The 25481-nt window shown below is 56.2% G+C and overlaps 2 protein-coding genes across 2 annotated transcripts; one reads left to right on the forward strand and one right to left on the reverse strand.

Moving 5' to 3' along the window:
- Positions 1-12: 12 nt before the first annotated feature.
- On the reverse strand, positions 13-7611 carry SLC18A1 (solute carrier family 18 member A1). The gene is made up of 13 exons (XM_086865704.1): positions 6779-7611; positions 6525-6608; positions 6086-6178; positions 4939-5028; positions 4079-4122; positions 3914-3974; positions 3425-3520; positions 1895-1973; positions 1748-1799; positions 1121-1184; positions 920-1039; positions 704-837; positions 13-426 (listed from the first exon to the last, which is right to left on the reverse strand). Exons 1-13 carry the CDS (start codon positions 6816-6818, stop codon positions 328-330), a joined length of 1056 nt encoding a protein of 351 aa, XP_086721830.1. The 5' UTR covers positions 6819-7611; the 3' UTR covers positions 13-327.
- Positions 7612-13105: 5494 nt separating this feature from the next.
- Positions 13106-22944, forward strand: ATP6V1B2 (ATPase H+ transporting V1 subunit B2). Its single transcript, XM_086865701.1, has 14 exons — positions 13106-13307; positions 15050-15105; positions 15708-15806; positions 16385-16478; positions 16568-16645; positions 17113-17252; positions 17358-17459; positions 17921-18018; positions 19240-19363; positions 19981-20131; positions 20421-20503; positions 20584-20688; positions 21245-21374; positions 21464-22944. The coding sequence occupies exons 1-14, from the start codon at positions 13199-13201 to the stop codon at positions 21598-21600; spliced, it is 1506 nt and encodes a 501-aa protein (XP_086721827.1). The 5' UTR covers positions 13106-13198; the 3' UTR covers positions 21601-22944.
- The last annotated feature ends 2537 nt before the right edge of the window (positions 22945-25481 follow it).

The raw sequence follows: 25481 nt of genomic DNA on the forward strand, positions 1-25481 counted from the left end.
TCTTGAGAGGTCTTCAAACGAATAAATTAATTTAATGTGTGTTGGGAAGGACTCACGAGTAGCACAGACATAGCACAATACATCAGACTATAGCAAGACACAAATGAAGGGTTTTTAGTGTCCTCAGAGGAGCGGTGACATTGCAGTGACATCTTCACTGCCACCTGATTCCACCGTTACGTCCCACAGCGGCTTCACTAAATGGATGGCTGGAGCAGAGGTTGGAAATTCAGCCTGACAGGGCTAAATTGGCCGTGTCTGCTCACACATCCATGCTCTGTAAGCAGAATATTGACTCCAAAGCAGGGAATACATTCCTTGCCCTGGTTATTCCACGTTTTCCGCCTCCGCCGGTGGGAATTCCCGCTGGGCTTCCTTGGGGGAGCAGCTTTGGGGCTGCATGGGGCACTCCTGCCTCAGGATGGCCTGGGTGAAGCAGAGCAGAAATGGTGCTTTAGTAAAAATAACCATTGCTTTGAACAGTTACCAGGAGCGTTATCACAGCGGGAAAAAGCCAAAGCAGAGTTTTCCCGTGAGTGCAGGGAAGGACCCTCTAAACTTTCCTCCTTCTATCTGAGTTTTTTTGGTCCGTGTTTGCGGGCGGCATAGAGCCCAACACGGAACACGCCACCCCTGGCAAATTTATTCCCAATTCCCTCAAATCCCTGGGATATGAAACTCCAGGAAAGCACGCCTGACTGACCATCTTCTCCTCGGTGGCCGGGGGGCTGCGCAGGAGCCAGCAGAGCGGGGCGTAGGCCATGTTCAGCACCCCAACGATGACCATCAGCCAGGGGAAGCCCAGGGCTCGCACAATCGCCCCGCCCGTGGAGGGACCTGCAAACCCAAACCTCAGAAAGGGACAAAACACTGGGGAGATACGCCCTGAGTAGCTACACCACGAGTAAAGCCCTCCTACCGACGGCAAAGCCCATGCAGAAGGCCACGTCGGCGATGGCGTAGACGGTGCCGTAGGCTGAGGTGTGGCGCAGGTCCACCAGGTAGCCCATGATGGGCATCATGGAGGAGTCCACCATTCCTGCCCGGGGCACGAGGGGCTCCTCAGTCCCCACGGCCCCTGGGGAGCTGCCCGGGAGCAGCCACAGCACCCCCGGCTTACCTATGGCAAAGCCCAGGCCGGCGTTGGGGCCGATCAGCCCGTAAATGTTGGTGGCCATGGGGACCTGGGAGAGGAGAGAGAGGAGGTGAGAGCCTCTGGGAGGTGGGAAGGTGGGACACAGTGCTTGGAATCATGGAATGATGGAGTGGGTTGGATGAAAGGGACCTCAAAGCTCTTTCTGTCCCACCCCATGTCATGGCAGGGGCACCTTCCACTATCCCAGGGTGCTCCAACCTGGCCTTAGGCACTCCCAGGGATCCAGGGGCAGCCACAGCTTCTCTGGGAATTCCATCCCAGCCCCTTCCCGCCATCACAGGGAGGAATATCTCCCCAATATCCCACCCAACACTGCCCGCGTCCCCCTCTGCCACCCATTTCCCCTTGTCCTGTCCCTCCATCCCCTGTAAATCCTCTCTCCCCATTTTCCCTGCAGGCTCCCTTCAAGTCCTGCACCGGAAGCCAGAATTCAGTCACCCCACAGCCTTTTCCAGGTTGAACAATCCCAAATCTCTCAGCCTTAAGGTCTGGACACCTTTCCCATCTGCAAAACCCACCCACAGGTGCAGCCCCTGAGCAGGACCATGAAAATCCCTGCGGAGACTCCTTGGATTCCCCAGCGCTACTCACACAGAGGAGGCTGATTCCCACCACAGCCATTCCAATCATGGAGCACAGCCACCTGCAACATGAGAACAGCGCAGGAGCTCTCGGCCTCGAGCAAAATGTGCTGAAATTTGGGCAGTGCTGAGCCAAAATCTTTAATATCCTCCTTACCTGCCCATCCTGTTAGCCAGAATCCCAAAGAGGTTGGTGCCGATGAGATAGGAGACGCTGGCAGGCAGGAACGCCATCCCTGGGAGACAGAAAGGATTAAAAAGTGCCTTGTGCCCAAGAAAATACAGATTTGCACAGATTTTCGCTCCCCAGCTGCCTCATTTGGAGAATATCATGAGCCAGGCCAGGCACGTGAACATCTCCTGTCACAGTTTCACCCTGTTCCACCTCTCCACCTTTCCCCTCACTAAATAAACAGGAATAAAGGTAAAAAGCTCGGGGATCATTATGTAGCTCACAATTAAATATTTGCTCTCCCTGCTGCTGTACCAGTTGTTTATTTTTCATATCCTTTCCTGCTGACAATAAATAAAAGTGATCAGCTCCATTTCCCCAGGACACCTTCCTTATTGGAACACGCTGATTTGTGTTTAATTTCCTCTCCTCTAACAGCTACAGCACATGGTTAATCCTGCAGGTTTAGCCCAAGCTCTTCTGGGTTCTTTTCCCCACAATTATGGGAGAAAGAGACAGAATAAAGAAGCCCCTTGAGATTAGAACAGCTCGTGAGAGGGGGCGGGTTGTTGTCGAACTCTGAACCCAAATTGCTCTCAAATCTCAGCTCCCTGAACATCTTAAGGAATATATTTGGGATTTTCTTCTGTTAAATCACCTCAAAGCTTCTCCAGTGGTGACAGGGGAGCTCTGAGTGCTTTCTCCCTGGGTTCTGTCCCTTCTCCCACTGCCAGGATCCCCGGGTGCCGCTTTCCCCTGGCCCTTCCTTGCTCTGGAGAAGCTTTTAGTGCCTGGCTGTTGCTGAGGATAACTCAATCAGGAGCAATTCCAGCCCCCTGCTCGCAGCCTGCAATCCAATTTGGGATCTAAGTGCAGCCCGGGGCACCCCCCGGGTCATTCCTGCGCCACTTGGGTTTTATCACCATTCCTGGCTGTTTTTGCAGCAAACACAGGCGCTTGTTATCTCCACATCCCATTTTCCGGGCAGCTGGCAATCAGCAGAGCCCATACTGCCCTGCCTGGGGTGCTGGGAACGGCCTCATCTCACTCGGAGCTGCCTCTGCAGAGCCCATCTGGCCTCCCCGATCCCAGCCCAGCACGAGCCCATTCCCTGCCCTGCAGAAGATGGGCTCCCAGGGCACCCCGCTGCCTCCCTGCCCCGTTACTGCTCTGCTGGCCAGCAAATTCCACACAATTTTATCAATAACAGAGCAGAGAAGCCACCACTGAAGACATTTCCAGCTGGAATTGGAGCCATGCCCAGCCTGGGATCGCTCACTGCACAGGCAGGAGGGCAGATGTTTCTTTTTGGGGTTTTTTTTTTGAGTGATGTGAAAGATGATTCAATCCCTCCTGCAGTGCCCAGGCAGGGACAGATCCTGGTCCCTGCAATTGTCCAAGGAGCTCCCAGACGTGGCACTTGGTGCTCGGGGTTGGGATCAGCCACAGGTTGGACTCAACGGGTCTTGGGGGTTTTTTCTGGGATTCTGAACTCTCCAAAGCTCATGGACCTACCGAGCTGCCACTGCGGGGAGCACATGGTCTGCAGCATCCAGATGGGCAGCGTGGGCTCCAGCATGGCCACAGCCATGTTGGAGAAACACAGGGCTCCTGGAAACGGGAGGAACGGGAGAAACGGGAGAAATGGGGGAAACAGGGGAAATGGGAGAAATGGGGGAAATGGGGGAAACAGGAGAAATGGGAGAAACGGGGGAAATGGGAGAAATGGGAGAAATGGGAGAAACGGGAGGAACGGGAGGAACGGGAGAAAAGGAAGAAAAGGGAGAAAAAAGAGAAAAGGAAGAAAAGAGAGAAAATGGAGAAACAGGAGAAAAGGGAGAAAAGGGAGAAAAAGGAAGAAAAGGGAGAAATGTGAGAAAAGAGAGAAAAGGGAGAAAAGGAAGGAAAGGGAGAAAAGGGAGAAAAGCTCTCTTTGAGCCCTTTTTGCTGCTGTTGCAAGCAGGCCCCAGGGAATCTTTAACCGGGGCCAGGTTTTAGTTTTACCTGCAGCCACCAGGATGTAGGGGTCTCGCAGCAGGGTGGACACCGGGGTGGCTTTGGTGCTCTGCAAAGGGGGCGAGCTGGGCTGGGGGCTGTGCGTGCCCTCCGCTGGCCCCTGGCACAGCCCCCAGCCCCGGGCAGCGCCCACCTCCCTGGGCCAGCGCTCACCTCCGGGGAGATCCGGGAGGGCTGCAGGATGCACAGCTGCAGAGCTGGGGACAGAACACGGCTGGTGGCTCCTTCCTGCAGGCACCACTCACTCCATGCCCCTCTCCTCAGCCCGAGCCAGCCCGGCAGCAGGAGCTGTTTGGGGACCTGGCTGGAGCGGGAGGGAGCAGCAGAACTGCCCGGAGAGCCTTGGAAGGGTTTTGTCAAGCCCTGGAGCCATCCAAAGGACAAATGTTCCCCTGGGGCTGCCAGCTGGGGAGCTGCCACCGGAGCGTGGCAGGAATGGGATGGGGAACAGAAAAGGATTAAAGCAGGAAGGTTGAGAGGCACGAGGCCCGTGTTTCATTTTCCAGCGGCTCTTACACGCTTCATTACGGATATCTTGCTTTGCAGCCAGACAAGGACGGGAACTGGGGCTGTAATTTAATTAGCCCCGTGCTTCCCACTGCAAATGCAGCTCCTGCTGGCTGGAACTTTGCTGTGGCACTCGGGAAGCTCCCGTGGCCTCCATCTGGGACCGTTTCTGCTGGCAAAGCCTGATTCCTTCGTGGCACCGAGAGGCTGCAGACAAGAGTGTCTTGCCAAAGAATTCACAGTTCAAAGAGCTTTACTCAATGTGCTGTTTGAGCCATTAAAGCAATCAGGGGGGGTTTTAAGCAATAAGGGATTAATTCCTGCTCTGTTGCTGTGTCAGTCATCTGGAGATGGCAAAAATAGGATTTAGCCCTGATGGAATAAGCGGTGCTGATGGTATCACCCGTCTGTGTTGATGTGCCTCTTCCTCCCCGCGGGCTCTCCCCAAAACAGCCACATTTCAATAATTTCCTTTATTTGTAGGGTTTAACCCTTTGGTTTCTCACCTCCATCCAAGAGGGCAAGGAAGGCCAGGACCAGGAAGGGCGATGATTTCCCCACGAATTCGTACATGATGCTCCCGAAGGGTGCCCCGACTGAATCACAGAATCAATGAATTACAGAATCACTGAATCACAGGATCAGAGAATCAATGAATTAAAGAATCACCCAATCACAGAATCACACAATCACTGAATCAGTGAATCACAGGATCACAGGATCACAAGAGACCTTCAAGCTCATCAAGTCCAACCCAGCCCTAACACCTCAACCAAACCACAGCACCGAGTGCCACATCCAGTCTTTTGTAAACACCTCCAGGGATGGTGACTCTCCCCAGACAGACCATTCCAGTATTTTAGCACGCTTTCCATGAAGAGCTTTTTCCTAACATCCAACCTAAATTTCCTTGGTGCAGCTTGAGGCTGTGTCCTCCCGTTCTGTCAGTGCTGCCTGGAGAAAGAGACTGAGCCCAGCTGCCCACAGCCTCCTTTCAGGGAGCTGTGCAGAGTGACCAGGTCACCTCTGAGTCTCCTTTTCTCCAGGCTGAACAAGCCCAGCTCACTGAGCTGTTCCTCACAGGGTTTGTGTTCCAGCCCCTCACCAGCCTTGTTGGCTCCTCTGGACGCGCTCAAGCGTCTCAATGTCCTTCCCAAACTGAGGGGCCAGGACTGGACACGGCACTCGAAGTGTGGCCTCAGCAGTGCCAGCTGCAAGGGACGGCTGGGTCACACCCTGGCAGAGCCACTGTCCCCAGATCCTGGCAGTGTCACTGTCCCCAGATCCTGGCAGTGCCACCATCCCCAGATCCCGGCAGTGCCACTGTCCCCAGAGCCTGGCAGTGTCACCGTCCCCAGATCCTGGCAGTGCCACCGTCCCCAGATCCTGGCAGTGTCACCGTCCCCAGATCCTGGCAGTGTCACCATCCCAAGATCCTGGCAGTGTCACTGTCCCCAGATCCTGGAGCTGCTCTGGGTCCCTGTGGCTGTTTGGTGGCTGTTTGGGGGGTGTCAGTCCCACAGGGGATGCCGGGGAGGGGGCAGAGGGAGGGAGGAAGGGGAGCAGCAGCCCGGGGGGTGCCCGGCCAGGCAGGTGGGGTTATTGCAGGAACAGGAGACTGGCCGTGTCCCGGTGGGAACGGGGGCTCCTTACTCAGCACTCCCAAGGCCAGGCCCCCCAGGGCGATCCCCATGGCACTGCCCCTCGCCGAGTCCTCCGGGTACACGCTGGCCAGCAGCCCCAGCCCTGGGGACACACAGAGCCCACCTCAGCCTGCCTGCGCCCCTGGGGCTCCTCCCGGGCAGCAGCTGCGATTCAGGGGCTTCAGCTGCCCCCTGGCTGGGGGTGGGGATGGGGATGGGGATGAGGAGGAGGAGGAGGAGGAGGAGGAGGAGAAGGAGAAGGAGAAGGAGAAGGAGAAGGAGAAGGAGAAGGAGAAGGAGAAGGAGAAGGAGAAGGAGAAGGAGAAGGAGAAGGAGAAGGAGAAGGAGAAGGAGAAGGAGAAGGAGAAGGAGAAGGAGAAGGAGAAGGAGAAGGAGAACCCAGCCAAGGGGAGCTGATGCAGGGACTGAGGTGTAGCCAAAACCTTCACCTGCCACCGATGAGAAGGAGGAGCCGACGCCTTGGAGGGCTCTGGCGATGAAGAGCAGGGTGTAGGTGCCCGAGAAAGCAAACACTGTGCAGGGAGGGGAGAGCTGGGCTGAAACTGCAGCAGGGCAAGGCTGGCCCCAGCTGGCACTGGCAGGGGTGAGAGGGCAGGGAGATGGTCCTTGTCACCCTCCTCTCAGCCCGGGGGCTCTGCTCTGTCCTCTCTCTGCTGGGCAGGGTGGGGAGGGCGGTACTCACTGATTGTGGACAGGAACATGATGGTGAAGCCCAGGAACATGGGGATGTGGTATCCGATCCTGGAGTGGGAAAAACGAGCCCCCAGCTCAGGAGGGCTCCTCCTGCTCCCCTGGGAGATGTCTGTGGGCTGGAAACAGCTCCTGAGGGGGCGATGTGCCCACAGCGCTGCTCAGAGGGACCCCCAGAGCCCCCCACTAACCCTGCAAACCCCCCCAGGGCTCCCCAGCACAGCTCAGTGTCTGCAGGAGAGAAAGAAAACATGAAAACAACATTTTATCCGTCCATAGTGGGGCGGGAGGCTGAGTTTGTTTGTTCCGTGGTGGCTGGGATGAAACAGCATCTGCCAGCACCTGAGGAGAGCGCTGGGGAGCTCTGTGCTGGGACATAAACGCAACAGCCGTGTGCAGGCGAAGGGAACATTCCTGCCATTCGGATGGGCATTTTTACCTCTTGCGATTTCCCTCCCGGCTAATCCCTGCAATTCCACGCCTGGTGATTCCAGCAGCAGGCAGGAGCCGAGGGATGGAATTGCAGGAAGCCCGGGGTCTGACCTACCTGTTGGTCAGCAGACCCACCCAGGGGTTGAGCAGCAGCTGGACCAGAGCCTTGGAGGCGAAGAGCAGCCCCACTCGGGTGTTCTCCTGGGCCAGGAACTCCCCACCCTGCAGACAGCTCCTGGATGGGGCTGGGGGTGTCCTGGGGACCTGTCCTGGGGGTGTCCTGGGGGGATGTCCCGGGGGGATGCTCGGGGGATGTCCTGGGGGTGTCCTGGGGACCTGTCCTGGCGGTGTCCTGGGGGGATGTCCCGGGGGGATGCTCGGGGGATGTCCTGGGGGTGTCCTGGGGGGATGTCCCGGGGGGATGCTCGGGGGATGTCCTGGGGGTGTCCTGGGGACATGTCCTGGGGGTGTCCTGGGGACCTGTCCTGGGGGTGTCCTGGGGGGATGTCCCGGGGGGATGCTCGGGGGATGTCCTGGGGGTGTCCTGGGGACATGTCCCGGGGGGCTGCTCCCCGTCCCGTTCGGCGGCTCCGCGGTGCCGGTGAAGCCCCGAACGGGCACGGTGGTGTTGTCGAAATAGGAGAGCACGGAGGAGAAAGGAGGAGCCCCCGGGGCCGCAGGGGTCGGTGCGGGCAGGGCTGGGCTCACGGAGCTGTCGGCACCCTCGTACTCTGTCGTGTAGAGGAAGGTGGGGACGATGGGTACTGGGGAAAGCCAGGGAAGGATTAGTGAGGGATTTTCCTGCCTTTCCTGGCTCGGCACGAAGCTGAACTGAGCGGTGCTGGCCAGGTGGGGGGTCTTGGATGGTGTCCTTCATCACCATCACCATCATCAGCACAGGCAGTGATGGAGAGGAGCACCCAGGGCAGCCCTGAAGAGCCCAACGCTGTGTCCCCAAAGAACCCCGCAGCAGCAACCCCAAAGAACCCCAAAATGTGCCCTGAGACAGCCCCAAAGAACCCCAAAATGTGCCCTGAGGCAGCCCCAAAGAACCCCAAAATGTGCCCTGAAGCAGCCCCAAAGAACCCTACTCTGTACCCACAAGCACTCCTCAAAGTGCCACATTTTACCCTTGAGACAGCCCCCCAGAAAACCCATACTGTGCCCCAAAGGATCCCACAGTGTACCCTGAGACAGCCCCAAAAAACCACAATGTACCCTCAGACAGCCCCAGAGAACCCCAAAATGTGCCCCAAAAGGATTCCACAAATTTACCAAATTTACCCTGAGACAGCCCCGAAGGACCCCCGGTGCCCCCAAGGGACCCCCAGTGCCCCTCAGCCCAAAGGACCCCCATTGCCCCCAAAGAACCCCACATTGCCCCCCAGGACCCCCAGTGCCCCCCAGTGCCCCCAAAGGACCCTCAGTGCCCCCCAGGATCCCCAGTGCCCCCCAGGAGCCCCCGGTGCCCCCCAGGAGCCCTTGGTGCCCCCAGTGCCCCCCAGGAGCCCCCGGTGCCCCCAGTGCCCCCAAAGAACCCCCAGTGCCCCCAAAGGATCCCCAGTGCCCCCCAGGAGTCCCAGTGCCCCCCAGGGCCCCAGAGGACCCCACAGTGCCCCCAAAGGACCCCCAGTGCCCCCAAAGGATCCCCAGTGCCCCCCAGGAGTCCCCAGTGCCCACAGTGCCCCCAAAGGACCCCCAGTGCCCCCCAGGAGCCCCCGGTGCCCCCCAGGAGCCCCCGGTGCCCCCCAGGAGCCCCCGGTGCCCGCAGTGCCCCGTACCCACGACGGTGAGCAGGATGTTGTCCAGCAGCAGTGCCACAAACACCACCACCAGCACCAGCCTGGGCGAGGCCCTGCCCTTGGCCAGCCAGCGCTGGGACCCTCCCGGAGCCATGGCTGGGGACACTGCCAGGGCCACAGCCACAGCCCAGAGCTCGGCCAGCCTCCTGCAGGCTCCTGCGCTCAGGGGCCTCCAAACACCTGCCAAGAGAACATTCCAGCTTAAACCTCCCCCGGGTCATGGCTTCTCCCTTGGGAAAGCAACTCCAGGGATCCCTCAGCGTGTCCCCAGGAGCTGGGGGGCATTCCCGGGATCTCTGTGCCATTCCCAGGATCTCTGTGCCATTCCCAGGATCTGGGTGCCATTCTCAGGATCTGGGTGCCATTCCCAGGATCTCTGTGCCATTCCCAGTATCTGGGTGCCATTCCCAGGATCTCTGTGCTGTCCCCAGGAGCTGGGAGTTACAGGATCTGGCTGCTTTTTCCAGGAGCTGAGTGGATTTTTTTATGGGAGCTGGAAGCTTTTCCCAGGATCTGGGTGTCATTCCCCATGGTCTGGGTTCTGTTCCCAGGATCTGGGTGCTGTTCCCAGGATCTGGGTGCTGTTCCCAGGATCTGGGTGCTGTTCCCAGGATCTGGGTGCCGTTCCCAGGATCTGGGTGCCATTCCCAGGATCTCTGTGCCATTCCCAGGATCTGGGTGTCATTCCCCATGGTCTGGGTGCTGTTCCCAGGATCTGGGTGCTGTTCCCAGGATCTGTGAGCTTTCCCCAGGAGCTGGAACCACCAGCCCCGCTATCAAACACCGTTTTCATCAATCCTGCTTTAAAATTCCCAGCTGGAGCATTCTCCAGCCATTCCCACTCTCGAGACATCCTGTACCTGCTTCAAGGCATCGTTTAGTTCTCCTCCTGGAGGCTCCGAGCACAGATCAAGCCTCAGCTTATCCGAGGTAATCTCGGCATCTTTTCTTCCCTGTTTGTTCTTCAGAGATTCAGTTTGGCCTCAAAGGAAACTCATTTCCCTTCCGTGTCTTTTCTGATTGGAATGTCAGGGCCAGGCACGGCTCTTCAGAGCCTCACAGACGGGATTGAGCTCGGGGCTTCCAAGGAAACATCACTCCCAAAAAAAATCCCTCGGAAATTTGCATTAAACCAAGCAATGGACCATTGAATCCCGCAGCTCTCGGGGACTGAGTAAAACGGATGGAGCTGAGGCCGAGCTCTGCCTCTTCCCAATAATCCCAAAAATCCCAGCCTTTCCTGGAAGCCCTGGGAGTTGCCAGGTTGTAATTACAAAAAGCAAACCCTCCAAATGCTCTGTCATGGCCAGCTGGAGAACAGGGCTGGCTTCTCCAGTCAATCCCAAACAGCAGAACGGACACAGAAGGACACAAACATCAACAGATCCCAGGCAGAGACAGCAGAGGCAATAAAAACACGGAATTTAACCTGTCCAGCACAAACCCTGTCCCCGTTCCCTGCCGTGGGGGGCAGAGGAAAATGTTCTTACCCTGGTGCCCATCTGGGAGCGTGGAGCTGCTGCTGCCTCACCGAGCTCTGCTTCCCGGGATTTCTGATCCCGGTTATGAGGAGAGGAGAGGAGAGGAGAGGAGAGGAGAGGAGAGGAGAGGAGAGGAGAGGAGAGGAGAGGAGAGGAGAGGAGAGGAGAGGAGAGGAGAGGAGAGGAGAGGAGAGGAGAGGAGAGGAGAGGAGAGGAGAGGAGAGGAGAGGAGAGGAGAGGAGAGGAGAGGAGAGGAGAGGAGAGGAGAGGAGAGGAGAGGAGAGGAGAGGAGAGGAGAGGAGAGGAGAGGAGAGGAGAGGAGAGGAGAGGAGAGGAGAGGAGAGGAGAGGAGAGGAGAGGAGAGGAGAGGAGAGGAGAGGAGAGGAGAGGAGAGGAGAGGAGAGGAGAGGAGAGGAGAGGAGAGGAGAGGAGAGGAGAGGAGAGGAGAGGAGAGGAGAGGAGAGGAGAGGAGAGGAGAGGAGAGGAGAGGAGAGGAGAGGAGAGGAGAGGAGAGGAGAGGAGAGGAGAGGAGAGGAGAGGAGAGGAGAGGAGAGGAGAGGAGAGGAGAGGAGAGGAGAGGAGTGTCCCCGGTCCCTGCAGAGAGGAGAGGAGTGTCCCCGGTCCCTGCAGAGAGGAGAGGAGTGTCCCCGGGTCCTGCAGAGAGGAGAGGAGTGTCCCCGGGCCCTGCAGGTTTGATGGGAACCTCACACGAGTGTCCTGCGGCTCTCCGTGCGTCAGCAGGGGTGGGCTGAGGGCGGCCAGGGGGGCAGGAATGGTTATCCTGACTGCCAGCTTCCAGCAGGGCTGATCCCTCCCTGAACACCGGGATTCCTGCCTGGATCGGGACACCTGTTCCAGGACTCTGGAGCATTGGGATTCCTGCTTGGACTGGGACACCTGGCCCAGGATTTTGGAGCACCGGGATTTTGGAGCACCAGGATTTTGGAGCACTGGGATTTTGGAGCATTGGGATTCCTGCCTGGATTGAGGCACCTGGCCCAGGATTCTGGAGCATTGGGATTTTGAAACACCGGGATTTTTGAGCACTGGGATTTTGGAGCACTGGGATTTTGGAACACCGGGATTTTGGAGCACCGGGATTCCTGCCTGGATTGAGGCACCTGACCCAGGATTCTGGAGCTCTGGGGGATGTTGGGACTGACAGGTTCTGTTCCCTCCTCCCCTCAGGGCTGCCTCCTGCCCATGGGGTGCTCTCCATGGCTTTTTCTGGCTCTTTTCCTGCCTGCAGGGACCAGGGGATATTCCCAGACCCAGCCAGGCTGGTTCCAGGAGGAGCTGGATGGAAAATCTCCCCACCCCTGCGAGGTTTTGCCAGGGGGACTCTCTTTCCTTCCATCATTTCTGTTTTCCTAAACTTCTGACACTTGGCTCCGTGATTTCCCTTTTAAACCCCAAACCGACACCATCCTTCATCCAGGACACGGAGATTTGCTGCAAGGAGAGGGAATAAATCCTAAATATATTCACCTTTCCTCCTCTGGCACATAAATCTGCCACTGGGGCCATTTATCTGCCTCCTGCCTGGCCCCAAAACCATCGCCAATAACGGCAGATGAGATTCCCTGCCCGGGAATTCCCTGGGCGAGCATTAGAGCGGGAGTTGAAGCCTTTAAATGGATTTCAGGAGTGGAGAATTGAACAGCCGGGGCTGGAAATTGCTTTCCCGATGTCTGGAGCTGAGGCTGGGCATGAACGGTGCAGCAGCACCATCTGCTGAGGGAAAAAACACCCAAATTCTCCTTCCCTTTTTCTTTCCTTTTCCCCCCTCTTTATCTTAATTCAGCCCTTTCTGTGGAGTCGCAGATTCCGTTTGCTCCCTCCTTGGGGGGTTCAGTTTCTCTCTGCTTCGTTGCTCCCCGATCAGCACAGAATCACCCAAATCTCTTTGCAGATGTTTTCCCCAAATATTTCCAGTTCTGAGCCAGCAGGAGGGAGGGGATTTATTTTAAACCCCAATTCTTCTGTCTCGCTCCTCCATCTTTCTGGCTTTCTTTCCCTTTTTCTTCCTTTTGATTTTTATCCTTCCTTTTTCACTCTTTTTCCATCTCTTGTTCTTTAAAATATTTTTTTCTTTTTATTTTTATTGTTTGCTTCTCCTTATTTTCCTCTTCCTCTTTTCCCTCATACCTTTCCCCTTTTGACTTTTGATTTTTTTTATTCTTATCCCTTAACCTTTTCCTTTTCCCTTCATTTTAAACTTCATCTTCCTTTTCGTATTATGTTTCCTTTTCCTTTTCCCCTTTTCCCCTTTTCCCCTTTTCCCCTTTTCCCTTTCCTTTTCCCCTTTTCCTTTCCCCTTTTCCCCTTTTCCTTTTCCTTTTCCCCTTTTCCTTTTCCCCTTTTCCCCTTTTCCTTTTCCTTTTCCTTTTCCTTTTCCTTTTCCTTTTCCTTTTCCTTTTCCTTTTCCTTCTCCTTTTCCTTCTCCTTTTCCTTCTCCTTTTCCTTCTCCTTTTCCTTCTCCTTTTCCTTCTCCCTTTCCCCTTTCCCTTTCCCTTTCCCTTTTCCCTTTCAGGACCTGGGACAGCTCCGGCCCCGCCCCTCGCTGCCGGTGGGCGTAGCCCATGCGTGGATGGGCGTGGTCAGTGCGTGCATGGGCGTGGTCAGTGCGTCACTGGGCGTGGCCCTCTCCCAGCTATAACTGCGCATGCGCGGCCGCCCCCTCACAGCCGCTCCAACATGGCGGCGGTGCGGGCGCTGCGCGGGGCCGTGAACGGCGCCGGGCCCGGCGGGCCCCGCGAGCAGGCGGCGGCGCTGACCCGCGATTTCCTGTCCCAGCCGCGCCTCAGTGAGTGCCGCCCGCGCGGGGGGGGCCGGGGGACTGCGGGGAGGGGACACCGGGCCGGCTCGGGGGCCGCAGCCTCGCGCCCGGGCAGGCCGCAGCCCCGGGCTCGCTCACCCCTCAGGACAGTCTGGGCTCGGGCTGTAATTAATCACCCTAATTAACCCCGGTAGCGGGGGAATGGAACAGCCCAGCCCGCTGTGACACGGCCCGTCCCGTGTCATTCCCGGAAAGCTGGGATTTGTATCGGGAACGGGAAATGCTGGGCGTGGGATGGAGTCTGTTCCTGAGCGCTGAATTGAGAAATCCGCTGAAAAAGGGGAAATGCGGGGCTTCGCTCAAATCCCTTTAGGGCAGCGCAGTGGGGAGAAATCGGGGTGCGTGCGGGTGTTTTTTCTGGCAGCAATTACATCAAATGGCTTCGCCTGTGCCCTAAATAGCACCAGGACCTGCAAGGTGCTGCCCAGCAGCTGCTGGGTCGTGCATCCTTGGGAAATATCCGTCAGGTTTGGAAACCAAATCTATCATTGCAATTCCAGGTCTTTACTCTGGAGCAGAGGCTTCTGTCAGGGTTGGAGTCAAGGTGACTCCAGAGTTTTCCATGTCAATTCTGGCTTTTCCCTGAATTGGCATCGAGCTGGGGATGGAAAATGTTCCAGGTTGCTTTTGGTTTGTTGTGGAACTGGTTGAGAGGCTGAATGAGGAAGGAGTGCTCATGAGACAGTCATGGGATGGAATGTCTCATTCAGGGTCAGGTTTTCCATTCCTCATTATCTCAATCCCATTCCCTATTAACCTGTTCCCATTCTCTATCTCCTGGCTCCATTCCTGTTCTCATTCCCTGTTGCCAGTCCCATTCCCCATATCCCAGTTCCCATTCCCTGGTCCCCCTATCCCAGCCCCAGTCCCCCTCTCCCAGTTCCCAGTCCCTTTCCCGGTTTCTGGCCTGCAAACCCTCTGGCTCAGAGCCAGTTCCTCCCCTTGGATGATCCTGGGAGCTCTCCCTGCTCAGGGCACAGGGCTGGGATTGGAGTAAAGAGTGGCCAGGGCTCGGTCTCTGTGTGTTCAAGGAGGATTTGAGGGGTAAAACAGAGGAAGGAGTTTAAGCCTGGCTCTGCTGAGCTGGCTCAGTTTGGTTCTTGCTCTCCAGACTGGGCTTTGCCGCAGTTCCAGGGCTCTGTGGCAGTGCAGACCCCTGGGGCTGCCAGGCCTGGGCTGCCCCGGTGCTGCTGCTGCTGGAATTAGTGATCCTGGCTGGGCTCTGCATGGCCCCACTCTCCCATTTCCCCTCCTGGGCACCAGTGAGGAGCAGCCCCAGCCGCTCCTCGTGACCCTGGGGGAGCTCTGACTCAGGATTTCCTCCAGCTGCCGGTCAAGTGATGCCTTTTCCCTGGGCTGACAGCAAAATCCTCCCTGGGATCACAGAAACACGGGGTTGGTTTGGGTTGGAAGAATCTTACAGACCACCCAGTGCCACCCCTGCCGTGGGGACACCTTCTGCTGTCCCAGGCTGCTCCGAGCCCCCTCCAGCCTGAGCAAGGAGCTCCTGTCACGGAAAACACCGGGATCACATCAGTGTCACCTCCAGGGCACAGGAAAAATGCTGGACCCCCAATCCTGTCCCTAATCCTCCTTGTGGAGTTCCTAAAACCAGAAATCAGGCCCCAAATCCGAGCCTGGTGAGAGGAATGAAATGGAAAAATGGGATGTGTGGGATATTCCTGACTCCTGCCTTGTGTTCTTTCCAGCTTACAAAACTGTGTCGGGTGTGAACGGGCCCCTGGTTATCCTGGACCAGGTTAAGGTAAATTCTCAGCTGTTCATGAAGCTTTTGGAGGGAGGGTTTCCAGGAAAAGCTGGGAAGGGGAAAATCCAGACTGCTGGGAAATTCCCCATGGCCATTTTGATCCATTCCTAGGATAAATGGGAATGTGCAAATTCCTCTAAGGCTGGAGGAGAGGGAGACTTGTTGGGGAAGGAAAGGAAACAGAGTTTGAGTTTCACCAAACCCCTGGAGCTCTGGTTAAATTCCAAGCTGTAAAGAACCTGTTTGCTTTGTTCCTGACCTTTCTGTTTCCACATCAGTGCTCTGGAAAAAGGAGCTGTGGACTCTCCTGGCTTCTTATCAGGCTGCTCTTAAGGGCAAAACTGCTGCAGGTTTTCCTTCTTGTCAGAGGCTGCACCTGGGCTTTCTGCCACTCAGAGTTTTTAGAACTGATTCTGGCAGCTCCAACAGTGCAAATATTGTTTATTCCTATAAAAATAGCTTGAACCTGGGAGATTTCATACCCTGGGAAGGAGTTTGGTTCCCCTGATAAAATTATTCTTAAAAACTGAGTTGTTTCCAGGTTTGGAGTGGGTGATTTTTGTTTTCTGGCTGGAGTTTAATGCCTTCCCTCTCCTCAGTTCCCCAGGTACGCCGAGATCGTGCACCTGACCCTGCCTGATGGCACCAGGAGGAGTGGGCAGGTGCTGGAAGTCAGTGGCTCCAAAGCTGTGGTTCAGGTACGAGCAGGGAGCTCTTTTTCCATCATTTATTAATCAGGATGAGCCCTGAACCAAATCAAACCTGTCTGGAGATGTGTTCTTAAATGAAAACAACAAATCTTATTCCAAGTGAATCAATAATTGTAGATTTCTGACAGTGCACAGTGACATTTTTATTTCCATCCCCTCTGGATTTATTTCTATCCCACTGGATTCCTTTGCTGCTGGGTTGAAGGAATCCCGTGGAATTTGCAGGATTGGATTCCAGATCAGCCCTGTGCTAAGTGGGTGCTGATATTTCTCCTGAAAAGCTGCTTCTTGTTCACGTTATTTTTGTCTGAAGAACTTGGCAGAGGGGGGAAACACTTGAGATGAAAGGAATTGCCCCAGGTTTGGTGGTTGTTGCTGAATTAAAAAACTTAAAAAGTGACAAATTCTTTTCAGAGCAGGGTTTTGTGGTGTTTTCTACCAGCCCTTGAAGCCCTTTCCAGAGCAGCTCCTCCTTTGTGCAGATGAAGCAGCGTTCAGGAGTTACTTTGTGAAGCACAAAACTTCTGTCCTGTGGTTTATTTTTATTTTCCCTGCTGCATTTGCAGGTATTTGAGGGCACTTCAGGGATTGATGCCAAGAAAACCTCCTGTGAGTTCACCGGGGACATCCTGCGAACCCCGGTCTCGGAGGACATGCTTGGTGAGGATTTGGGTGTGAGGAATGAACAGGTGGACCCAAAATGATCTGGTTTTCACTGTAATTCTCATTTTTATTGTTGTTTCCTATAGGCAGAGTGTTCAATGGGTCAGGAAAACCCATAGACAGAGGCCCCATTGTCTTGGCTGAGGATTTCCTGGACATTATGGGTTTGTTCTTGATCCTTTTCTGAGGGGGGGCAAAGTTAAACCTGGTGTGTTTCAGCTTTCTGAATTTATATATTTGGTTTAGAACACAAGATGGAACTTGGGATGAGCTTCATCTCCTTTCTGAGTGTGTGTGTGGCATCAAATTCTGAATTACCCAAATGCAGGCAGATGAGGGAGCAGAATTTTTTTCTGTGATATTTGGAAGCTGCTCTTTATCATTTGCAGACTTAATTCTTCAACACCTAAAGGTGAAATGCTGACAACCTGGCAGGGTTTTAACTCCTCCCTACCACTGCCATGAACATTTCACACCAGAGTTTTGGGCTCTGAAAAGCTCAGGTGTGACCAGGTGCAGCTGCAGATTTGTGGGTGTCACAGTGGGGTTTGTACCCCTTTATTGGGGGTATTTGATAAAGCTCCCAGCGTGTCCAGGGGGTAACTTTGTGTTCTCTCCAAAAATCCCACAGGCCAGCCAATCAACCCCCAGTGTCGGATCTATCCAGAGGAAATGATCCAGACTGGGATTTCGGCCATAGATGGCATGAACAGTATTGCCAGGGGCCAGAAAATCCCCATTTTCTCAGCTGCTGGACTGCCCCACAACGAGGTGAGGCCTCAGAGCTGCTCTTAAACCTGGTGGGACCCAAAACTAAACATCATTCTGGGCTGTGGGACAGCGTCAAATGCAAACCCTGGGATATTTCTTGCCTAGATTGCAGCTCAGATCTGTCGCCAGGCTGGCTTGGTGAAGAAATCCAAAGATGTGATGGATTACAGCGAGGAGAACTTTGCCATCGTCTTTGCTGCCATGGGGGTGAGCCCACAGCACTGGGGGAAAGTGGGGCTGGGGGGATCAGTGGGATTCTGCGAGGGGCTGAAGTCTGAGCAGGTTTTGTGTGTGTGTGGAATCAGAGAATGGGTGAAAATCCCAAAGGCTGGAAGTGCTGGAGTCTGCCTGTGGGACAGGTTGCCCAGAGAAGCTGTGGCTGTGAGGTGTCTGAGGTTGGATGAGGCTTGGAGCACCCTGGGATGGTGGGAGGTCCCTGCCCATGGCACTGGAGAGTTTTTTGGGGTCCCAAAGCATTCCATGGCTCCAGCAAAGCCTGGTCAGGATAAAGGATCTCAGACTTGATCTCCAGCCTGGAATTGCAGAAGTTGCTCTGGGAGTGTAGAGGAGCCTGATGGATGGAGATCTCTGCTGTGGGTTATTAATGAGCTCATCAGCCCTTAATTGGGTGTGGAATGTGCCAAGTTAAACCCTGCACTGTGCTTCAGGTGAACATGGAAACCGCTCGCTTCTTCAAGTCCGACTTCGAGGAGAACGGCTCCATGGACAACGTGTGCCTGTTCCTGAACCTGGCCAACGACCCCACGTGAGTGGCCACTCCCTGAGGGGGGAAAGCTGGGAGGAACAAACCAGCTGTGGGGGATGGAGCCTCGCTGCTGGCCTGCAGGTGCCACTGGCCAGGGGGTTCTGTGGCAGTGGGGCTGCAGGAGGTGGTGTGGGGCTGGAGATGGGGCTGCAGGAGATGGTGTGGGGCTGGAGATGGGGCTGCAGGAGATGGTGTGGGGCTGGAGATGGGGCTGCAGGAGATGGTGTGGGGCTGGTGGAGCTGCAGGAGGTGGTGTGGGGCTGGTGGAGCTGCTGGAGGTGGAGGTGCAGGAGGTGGTGTGGGGCTGGAGGTGGAGCTGCAGGACGTGGGGCTGCAGGAGGTGGTGTGGGGCTGGTGGAGCTGCAGGAGGTGGTGTGGGGCTGCAGGTGGAGCTGCAGGAGGTGTGGGGCTGGTGCAGCTCCAGGTGGAATGGAGAGTAGGATGGGTAAAAGCTTCTCCCCACAGACAAGGTTTTTCATGTGTTCTTCAGTTTTATCTATGATACGGCAATCATTTATGATACCGTATAATCATGATACCCAGAATCGTTTCTGGGTGCAGCTCATTAGCCAGACTAATTTCTAGTATAAAACCAGTTGAAATCAAGAGACGAATTTGGCCTCTCTGGTATTTCATACTGTATGGATGATGTGAAGTCTCTAAATGATAAAATACAGACATCTGACCCCGAAACTTAACCTCCTTTTTTTGGAAGCCCTTTCCATTGATGTTTTTGTAGTCTTCAAAATTCAAGATAATGAGTTGGTGAATGTAAATGTGAAAGAGCAACCAGCTGCAGCGGGGGCCGGTGCGGCATCGAGCGGGGGCCGGTGCGGCATCGAGCGGGGGCCGGTGCGGCATCGAGCGGGGGCCGGTGCGGCATCGAGCGGGGGCCGGTGCGGCATCGAGCGGGGGCCGGTGCGGCATCGAGCGGGGGCCGGTGCGGCATCGAGCGGGGGCCGGTGCGGCATCGAGCGGGGGCCGGTGCGGCATCGAGCGGGGGCCGGTGCGGCATCGAGCGGGGGCCGGTGCGGCATCGAGCGGGGGCCGGTGCGGCATCGAGCGGGGGCCGGTGCGGCATCGAGCGGGGGCCGGTGCGGCATCGAGCGGGGGCCGGTGCAGCTGCAGCGGGGCCGGTGCAGCCGCAGCAGGGCTGCTGCAGGTGGTGCCTGGAAGCTCCATGCAGCTCCCAGGTGTCGCTGATGCAGCCTCGTGTTGCAGCATCGAGCGCATCATCACGCCCCGCCTGGCCCTGACCACAGCAGAGTTCCTGGCCTACCAGTGTGAGAAACACGTGCTGGTCATCCTGACAGACATGAGCTCCTACGCCGAGGCTCTCAGAGAGGTGGGTGCTCATTAAGGTGTTAATTAATGCGTTTATTGACAGGCTGGGTGTTGGCAGGAAGGGGTGGTGTGAAGTGAGGAGCGAAGCTGCTGCTCAAGCTGTTGGAATTAATATTCATATTAATATTCATTGAGATGGTTGGCAACAGCCCGTGAGGATTTTAGTTGAAGCTGTTGGAATTAATGTTCATTGGAATGGTTGGGAGCAGCCAGTGAGGATTTTAGTTGATCCTTGATTGGCTGGGATTTATTTCCCTGCTGGCAATTCCACCCCTGGAATTGCCCAAGGCCTGGTTGGACGAGGCTCGGAGCAACCTGGGGCACTGAGAGGTGTCCCTGCCGTGGTGGGGTGGGACTGGATATTTAAGTTTCCTTCCAACCCAGAGCAGCCCATAATTTGTGAATCAGCAGTCTGATACCCTCATTGTGGATTGGTCTTGTCCTGTCCCTGACAAACACCTTGTCAGGATTGTCACATTGTGGATCGGCTGCGCTGACAAACACCTCAGGGGGGTTTGTGTGGCCGCCCTTGGCAGTGCTTGGTGCACCAAACCTGGGCAGACAGCAGCTCCCTGCGCTGGATCTGACCCCTTGGCAATGTTTTTGTGGCTGCCCCAGGTGTCAGCAGCTCGGGAGGAGGTGCCTGGGCGCCGAGGCTTCCCTGGCTACATGTACACTGACCTGGCCACCATCTACGAGCGCGCCGGGCGCGTGGAGGGCAGGAACGGCTCCATCACCCAGATCCCCATCCTCACCATGCCCAACGACGGTGAGTCACAGCCAAGGGCTCTTGAGAAAGCTGCCTTTGGGGCACACAGCCACACTGGAGCCCTGTGGCCTTTGGGTTTCCTTATTAGTCCAAATTTTGGCTGCATCGTGATAAAAATGCTTTGCCCTTTGAGGCCTCAGGCTTGGTGCTCCGATCCAAGAGCACTTGGGATTTGTGGAGGGAATAATTGCTGAAGTCACCTGGCAACAAAAAGCTGCAGCTCAGTGCTAAAATGGATATAAAAGGGCTGAAAATTTTCAAAACACTTTTGTGTTTTTTTCCCCCACAGATATTACTCATCCCATCCCTGACTTGACTGGATACATCACTGAGGGACAGATCTACGTGGACAGGCAGCTGCACAACAGGCAGGTGTGTGCTGCTCACAAGGTGCTTGGGATTACCCTGAGTTTTTCAGGATTCCTGTTAATTCCTGGGTGTTTTTCCCCCAGATTTACCCCCCCATCAATGTCCTGCCCTCCTTGTCCCGGCTGATGAAGTCGGCCATCGGCGAGGGGATGACCAGGAAGGACCACGCCGATGTGTCCAACCAGCTGGTGGGTAAAAACCCCTCTGCCAACGGGGGCTGCTTCCCAAAACACCTTCGGCTGCCCAGATGGAAAGGCCGGGATCATTTGGGATCCAGAACATTCCTGTGGCTGCTTTTAATTCCTTCACTGAGTGTTGAGTGAGAGGTTTTGAGTTTGAACAGGAATTGTGGATGATTAGAGGGGAGGGAGTAGCTGAGCTGGGGGTGTTCACCTGGAGAAGCGCCAGGGAGAGCTCAGAGCCCCTTGCAGGGCCTGAAGGGGCTCCAGGAGAGCTGGAGAGGGACTGGGGACAAGGGATGGAGGGACAGGACACAGGGAATGGCTTCCACTGCCAGAGGGCAGGGCTGGATGCGATATTGGGAAAGAATTCCCAATGACTGAGGGGTGAGGAAGAGCTGAGCTGGAGTTCCCAGGGAATCTGTGGCTGCTCCATCCCTGGCAGTGCCCAAAGCTGGCTTAGGATAACCTGGGCCAGTGGGAGGTGTCCCTGCCGTGCCAGGGGTGGGATGAGGTGATTTTGGGGGCCCTGTCAGCCATTCCACGATCCCTGTTCCCCTCCCAGTACGCCTGCTACGCCATCGGCAAGGACGTGCAGGCCATGAAGGCCGTGGTGGGCGAGGAAGCGCTGACCTCGGACGATCTCCTGTACCTGGAGTTCCTGCAGAAGTTTGAGAAGAACTTCATTGCTCAGGGTAAGGATCCCAGCAGCTGCCAGCAGGGCAGGGCTCATCCCAGCAGCATTCCCTGCCATTCCCACACCCTGCTGTGGCTGTCCCCGCAGGGCCCTACGAGAACCGCACCGTGTTCGAGACCCTGGACATCGGCTGGCAGCTCCTCAGGATCTTCCCCAAGGAGATGCTCAAGAGGATCCCCCAGAGCACGCTGGCCGAGTTCTACCCTCGGGATGCCAAGCACTAGCCCGGCTCCCTGTGCCCCTGCTCCGTGAGACGCTGCTTTGGTTTCCTTTTCCATGTGTTGGTGTTCCCCTGTCGCCCTCCCAGCTCCAACCAGCAGCAGGTGACACTGGTGGCTGTGTTCCCACTGAGAGCAGTTTGGAAAATATCCCTTCTCCCAAAGCCTGGATCTCCAGGAGGATGTTTAGGCCAGCTGTAAAAATGTGCAATAGCCACCACGAGGTTTTGGGCTGTGAAATGAGTGTTTTGTGGGGTTTTCAAAGCTGAGCGTGACCAGAAATTGCGAATCTTCACTTTGAAAGCGTGGGTTAGAAAACGTGAGAGAGGAAATGTCACTTGCAGGACAACATTCCTTGGTGAAAAATGCAGGTTTTTAACCAGGGCTGCACATTCTGAAAGGTTTGTGGGAGCTGAGGACAGGGGGAGGTGACACTGGGGACTCCCCCATCAGCAAAGGTAGAAAAGTCCTCACCCCTTCAGAGGACAAAGGCCAGTGAGGACTTTTCCTGAAAGTAGCAGGATAAAGCTGAATTTTTGAAGTTTGCAGAGTAAATTTCCTCCTTCACCCTTTTCTGGTTGAATTCTGGAGATGCCAAACAGAGCCAGCAGCTCAGTGTGAGCTCCGAGGTGTCACCACAGCTGTTGGTGATTCAAGGCTTGGTGCTGCTGCTCAGGGGGATCCTGAGAGGTGAAAACCAACCTAAAGCCTGGCCCAGGTGTGCTGCTGCGAGCTCAGCTTTTAAACCATGGCCTGGTCTACACAAGGCAACAGGAAAATAATAAAATTAGTAAAAAAAGGCAGCTTTTCATGTGAGAAAGGATATTTGAAACCTGCTCGAGGTGTGCTGGGCCCATGCCACGGCTGGAGCTGTTGTGGTTTGCACTCCAGGCACAGATTTGCCTCAGCCCTGAGCTCAGCATTCCCAAACTCTGCAATCTTGGCTGGGCAATTCCGTGTTGTTCCTTTTCCAACGGGTTCAGCCGAGGCTCCGGGCCTGCTGCTGCTGCTGGCACAATTCCATGCTTTTTCCAGGCTTTCCTGTAGTCTGAGCTCTGGTCTGGCTCACCAGAGCATGTTGCACCTCCCTGCACGCCTTCAGGCCCGTCTGGGAAGGTGCTAACATGACTGGAATGTGCTAATTCCAGCTTTCCCTGACGTCTCCCGTGTGCAGTTCTCCGGTTCGTTCCGTGTTCTCTGTGGCTGCGACGTTGTTCCAGTGCATTCCACCCAAAGCTGTGCCCAGTCTCTTTTTCCTGAGGTCAGGATGGGAGGGCGGAAGCCTTGGCATGAAAATACTTTAATGTAGAGAATCTCTAAATAAATTAAATATGGAAGGTGTTGAACGAACGTCAGTGGTTGTGGGGGTGAAAAACCACTCTGGCTGTGCAGCAGGGTGTTCCTGTCCCCAGGGGGAATGGGAATGGAGCAATTCCAGTGTGGATGGAGGGTCACTGGAGCCACCCCCCATTGTCCCTGGAGCTGGTGGCTGAGGAGGAGGAGGGTCTGACCTTCAGCCCGGGCCTGAGCAGTCACGGGGAAAGGCTTTGCAGGAATGTGCAGGGAATGTGATCCCTCTGTCCTCACACCCCTCCCCTCTCCACGGGCTGGGGGAGCCTTGGAAACCTTCAACTCCTGGGAAATGAGCTTTGGGCCCCGGTTTGGTTGGGATTTGGGGTATGAGCAGGGTGGGGGTCAGTCAGTGACCCCAGCCCCTTCCCTGGGCATTGCTGTCACCCCTGGGCAGGGTCCAGGGCAGGGATGGGGACAGCCCGAGGCTGGCACAGGGACATGGGAATGGCAAACCAGGAATGAACAAAGCCAGGAATGACAAACCTGGGAATGGGCAAACCAAACCAGGAATGGGTTAATGTAGGAATGAATGGGTAAACCCAACCAGGAATGACAAACCTGGGGATGACCAAAACCTGGACCGACCAAAACCAGGAATGAGCAAACCAAGCCTGGGAACGGCAAACCCAGGAATCAACAACCCAAAGGCAGGAATGGCAAACCCAGCTTTGGGGGGCTGTGTGGGCCCTGGGGCTCAGCCCAGCGTTTCCCCCCGAGCTGCTCGGTGCTGTGGGGTGAACAAAGGGGTGGGGGCTGTTCCTGTGTCCCCTGGCAGGGCTCCTGTGACAGCTCCTGGCAGGGTCCCGGTGCCTGTCCCGCCTGGGGACAGCAGGTACCGGCTCAAAGGGCCGTGCTGCTCTCCCAGCTGCCGCCGCCGGCCTTTTCCAAGCCGGCTGCTTTTTTAATTCAGATTTTTTTATCCCATAATGAGTAACGAGCAGCGCCCGGGGGCTCAGCCCCTCGCCAAGGGATGGCAGCCGGTCCCTGCCACGGGCACACGCCAGCTGTCCCCTCGCTGCGAGGGGAGGGGACAGCGCCGGCCGGGTCCCTCCCTGCCCCGGTGGCAGATGCGAGGCAGGGCCGGCACCAGGCTGCTGGGCAGAGCTGCCGGGGCTCATTTGCACATCAAAAAGGGCTTTTTTACACCCCAAACCCGGCCCTGCGAGCGCGGGGAGGCTCCGTTCAGTTCTGTCCCAGGCGCGGAGGAGGGTTTGGGTTTGGGTTTGGGTTTGGGTTTGGGTTTGGGTTTGGGTTTGGGTTTGGGTTTGGGTTTGGGTTTGGGGCTGGCCCTGCCCCACACACAGCCAGACACGCGTGCGGTGCCAGCGGGGCGTTTAAAGGAGATGCAAATCGGCTTTTCTCCGGCTGGGGGCTGATTTGCATGCTCTCATTAATCCAACGATCCGCGCCGCTCCTGCGGCAGCTGGAGCCGAGCAGGGACCGCCCGGATGCTCCAGCCGGGCTCGTTCTCCTGTTTGCCCCCCGAAACCTGAGCCAGCGGTGCCCCCCAGGTGGTTCCGGAGCCACCCTGGTGATGCTGCACCGGCCCCCGAGCGAGCTCGGGCTGTCAGCACAGAATGATTTCCCCTGGGATTACCCGGCCTTGCCGCTCCTTCCCGCTGGTGTTTCCTGCAGGAGCGGGGTTCCAGCTTTCCTGGTGCTCTCCCGGCATCCAGCTTCCATCCCGGTGCTCTCCCGGCATCCAGCTTCCATCCTGGTGCTTTTCCAGCATCCAACTTCAATCCTGGTGCTCTCCCAGCATCCAACTTCCATCCTGGTGCTCTCCCAGCATCCAACTTCAATCCTGGTGCTCTGCCAGCATCCAACTTCAATCCTGGTGCTCTCCCAGCATCCAACTTCCATCCTGGTGCTTTTCCAGCATCCAACTTCAATCCTGGTGCTTTTCCAGCATCCAGCTTCCATCCTGGTGCTCTCCCAACATCCAGGCTCCATCCCGGTGCTCTCCCAATTTCCATCCCCGTGCTCTCCTGTGCCAGGTTTGTGCCAGGGAGAGGACAAGGCTGGCACAGCTCACCTGCAGCTTCAGGAGGAGTTTGGTGGAGAAGGGCTGGGACCATCTCCTGCTTTTTGGGAAAAGCAGCCCAGGGCCCTCAAGGCTGGGATTTGGAGTCTCCAGAGATGAGGTTTTGGCTTCTCTGAGCATTCCTAAGAATTCCCTGAGGTGTTGGTGCCCTCGGGGATGCTGCTTTCCCTCCTGGAGCTGCCCTCCTGGTGCTGCTGTGACCTCTGAGGGTCAGGGATGTTCCCTGGGAGCTCAGGGCTCTCCTTGCTGCTCCCTGGGCCCAGATTCCTGGGAAGGGCTGGGGTGACTGTCACAGGAGGGACCCTTCCCTCCCCAGCAGTTCCAAAATAAACTAAAAAGAAATAAACTCTAAAAATCAATTTCCCTCACTGCCAAGATTTCCCTGGAAAGCAGCAGCAGGTGCCAGGTGCCTTTTTGGGGTGCCCAGATCCACCCCCTGCCCCGTGGGTGCAGCCAGATGGGGCAGAATGAGCAGAGTTTCCTGAAATTG

Source organism: Cyanistes caeruleus, chromosome 29 (genome assembly GCF_971803275.1).
Source record: "Cyanistes caeruleus chromosome 29, bCyaCae1.hap1.1, whole genome shotgun sequence".
In the NCBI taxonomy this organism is placed as follows: Eukaryota; Metazoa; Chordata; class Aves; order Passeriformes; family Paridae; genus Cyanistes; species Cyanistes caeruleus.

Coding starts and splice junctions, on each gene's coding strand:
- ATP6V1B2 (XM_086865701.1), top strand. CDS start 13,199: ATGGCGGCGGTGCGGGCGCTGCGCGGGGCCGTGAACGGCGCCGGGCCC. Junction 15,807..16,384: donor GCTCCAAAGCTGTGGTTCAG/GTACGAGCAGGG, acceptor CTGCATTTGCAG/GTATTTGAGGGCACTTCAGG. Junction 21,375..21,463: donor GAAGAACTTCATTGCTCAGG/GTAAGGATCCCA, acceptor CTGTCCCCGCAG/GGCCCTACGAGAACCGCACC.
- SLC18A1 (XM_086865704.1), bottom strand. CDS start 6,818: ATGTTCCTGGGCTTCACCATCATGTTCCTGTCCACAATCA. Junction 6,609..6,778: donor CATGTTCCTGTCCACAATCA/GTGAGTACCGCC, acceptor CTCCCTGCACAG/TGTTTGCTTTCTCGGGCACC. Junction 4,123..4,938: donor CCTTGCCCTCTTGGATGGAG/GTGAGAAACCAA, acceptor TTCTGTCCCCAG/CTCTGCAGCTGTGCATCCTG.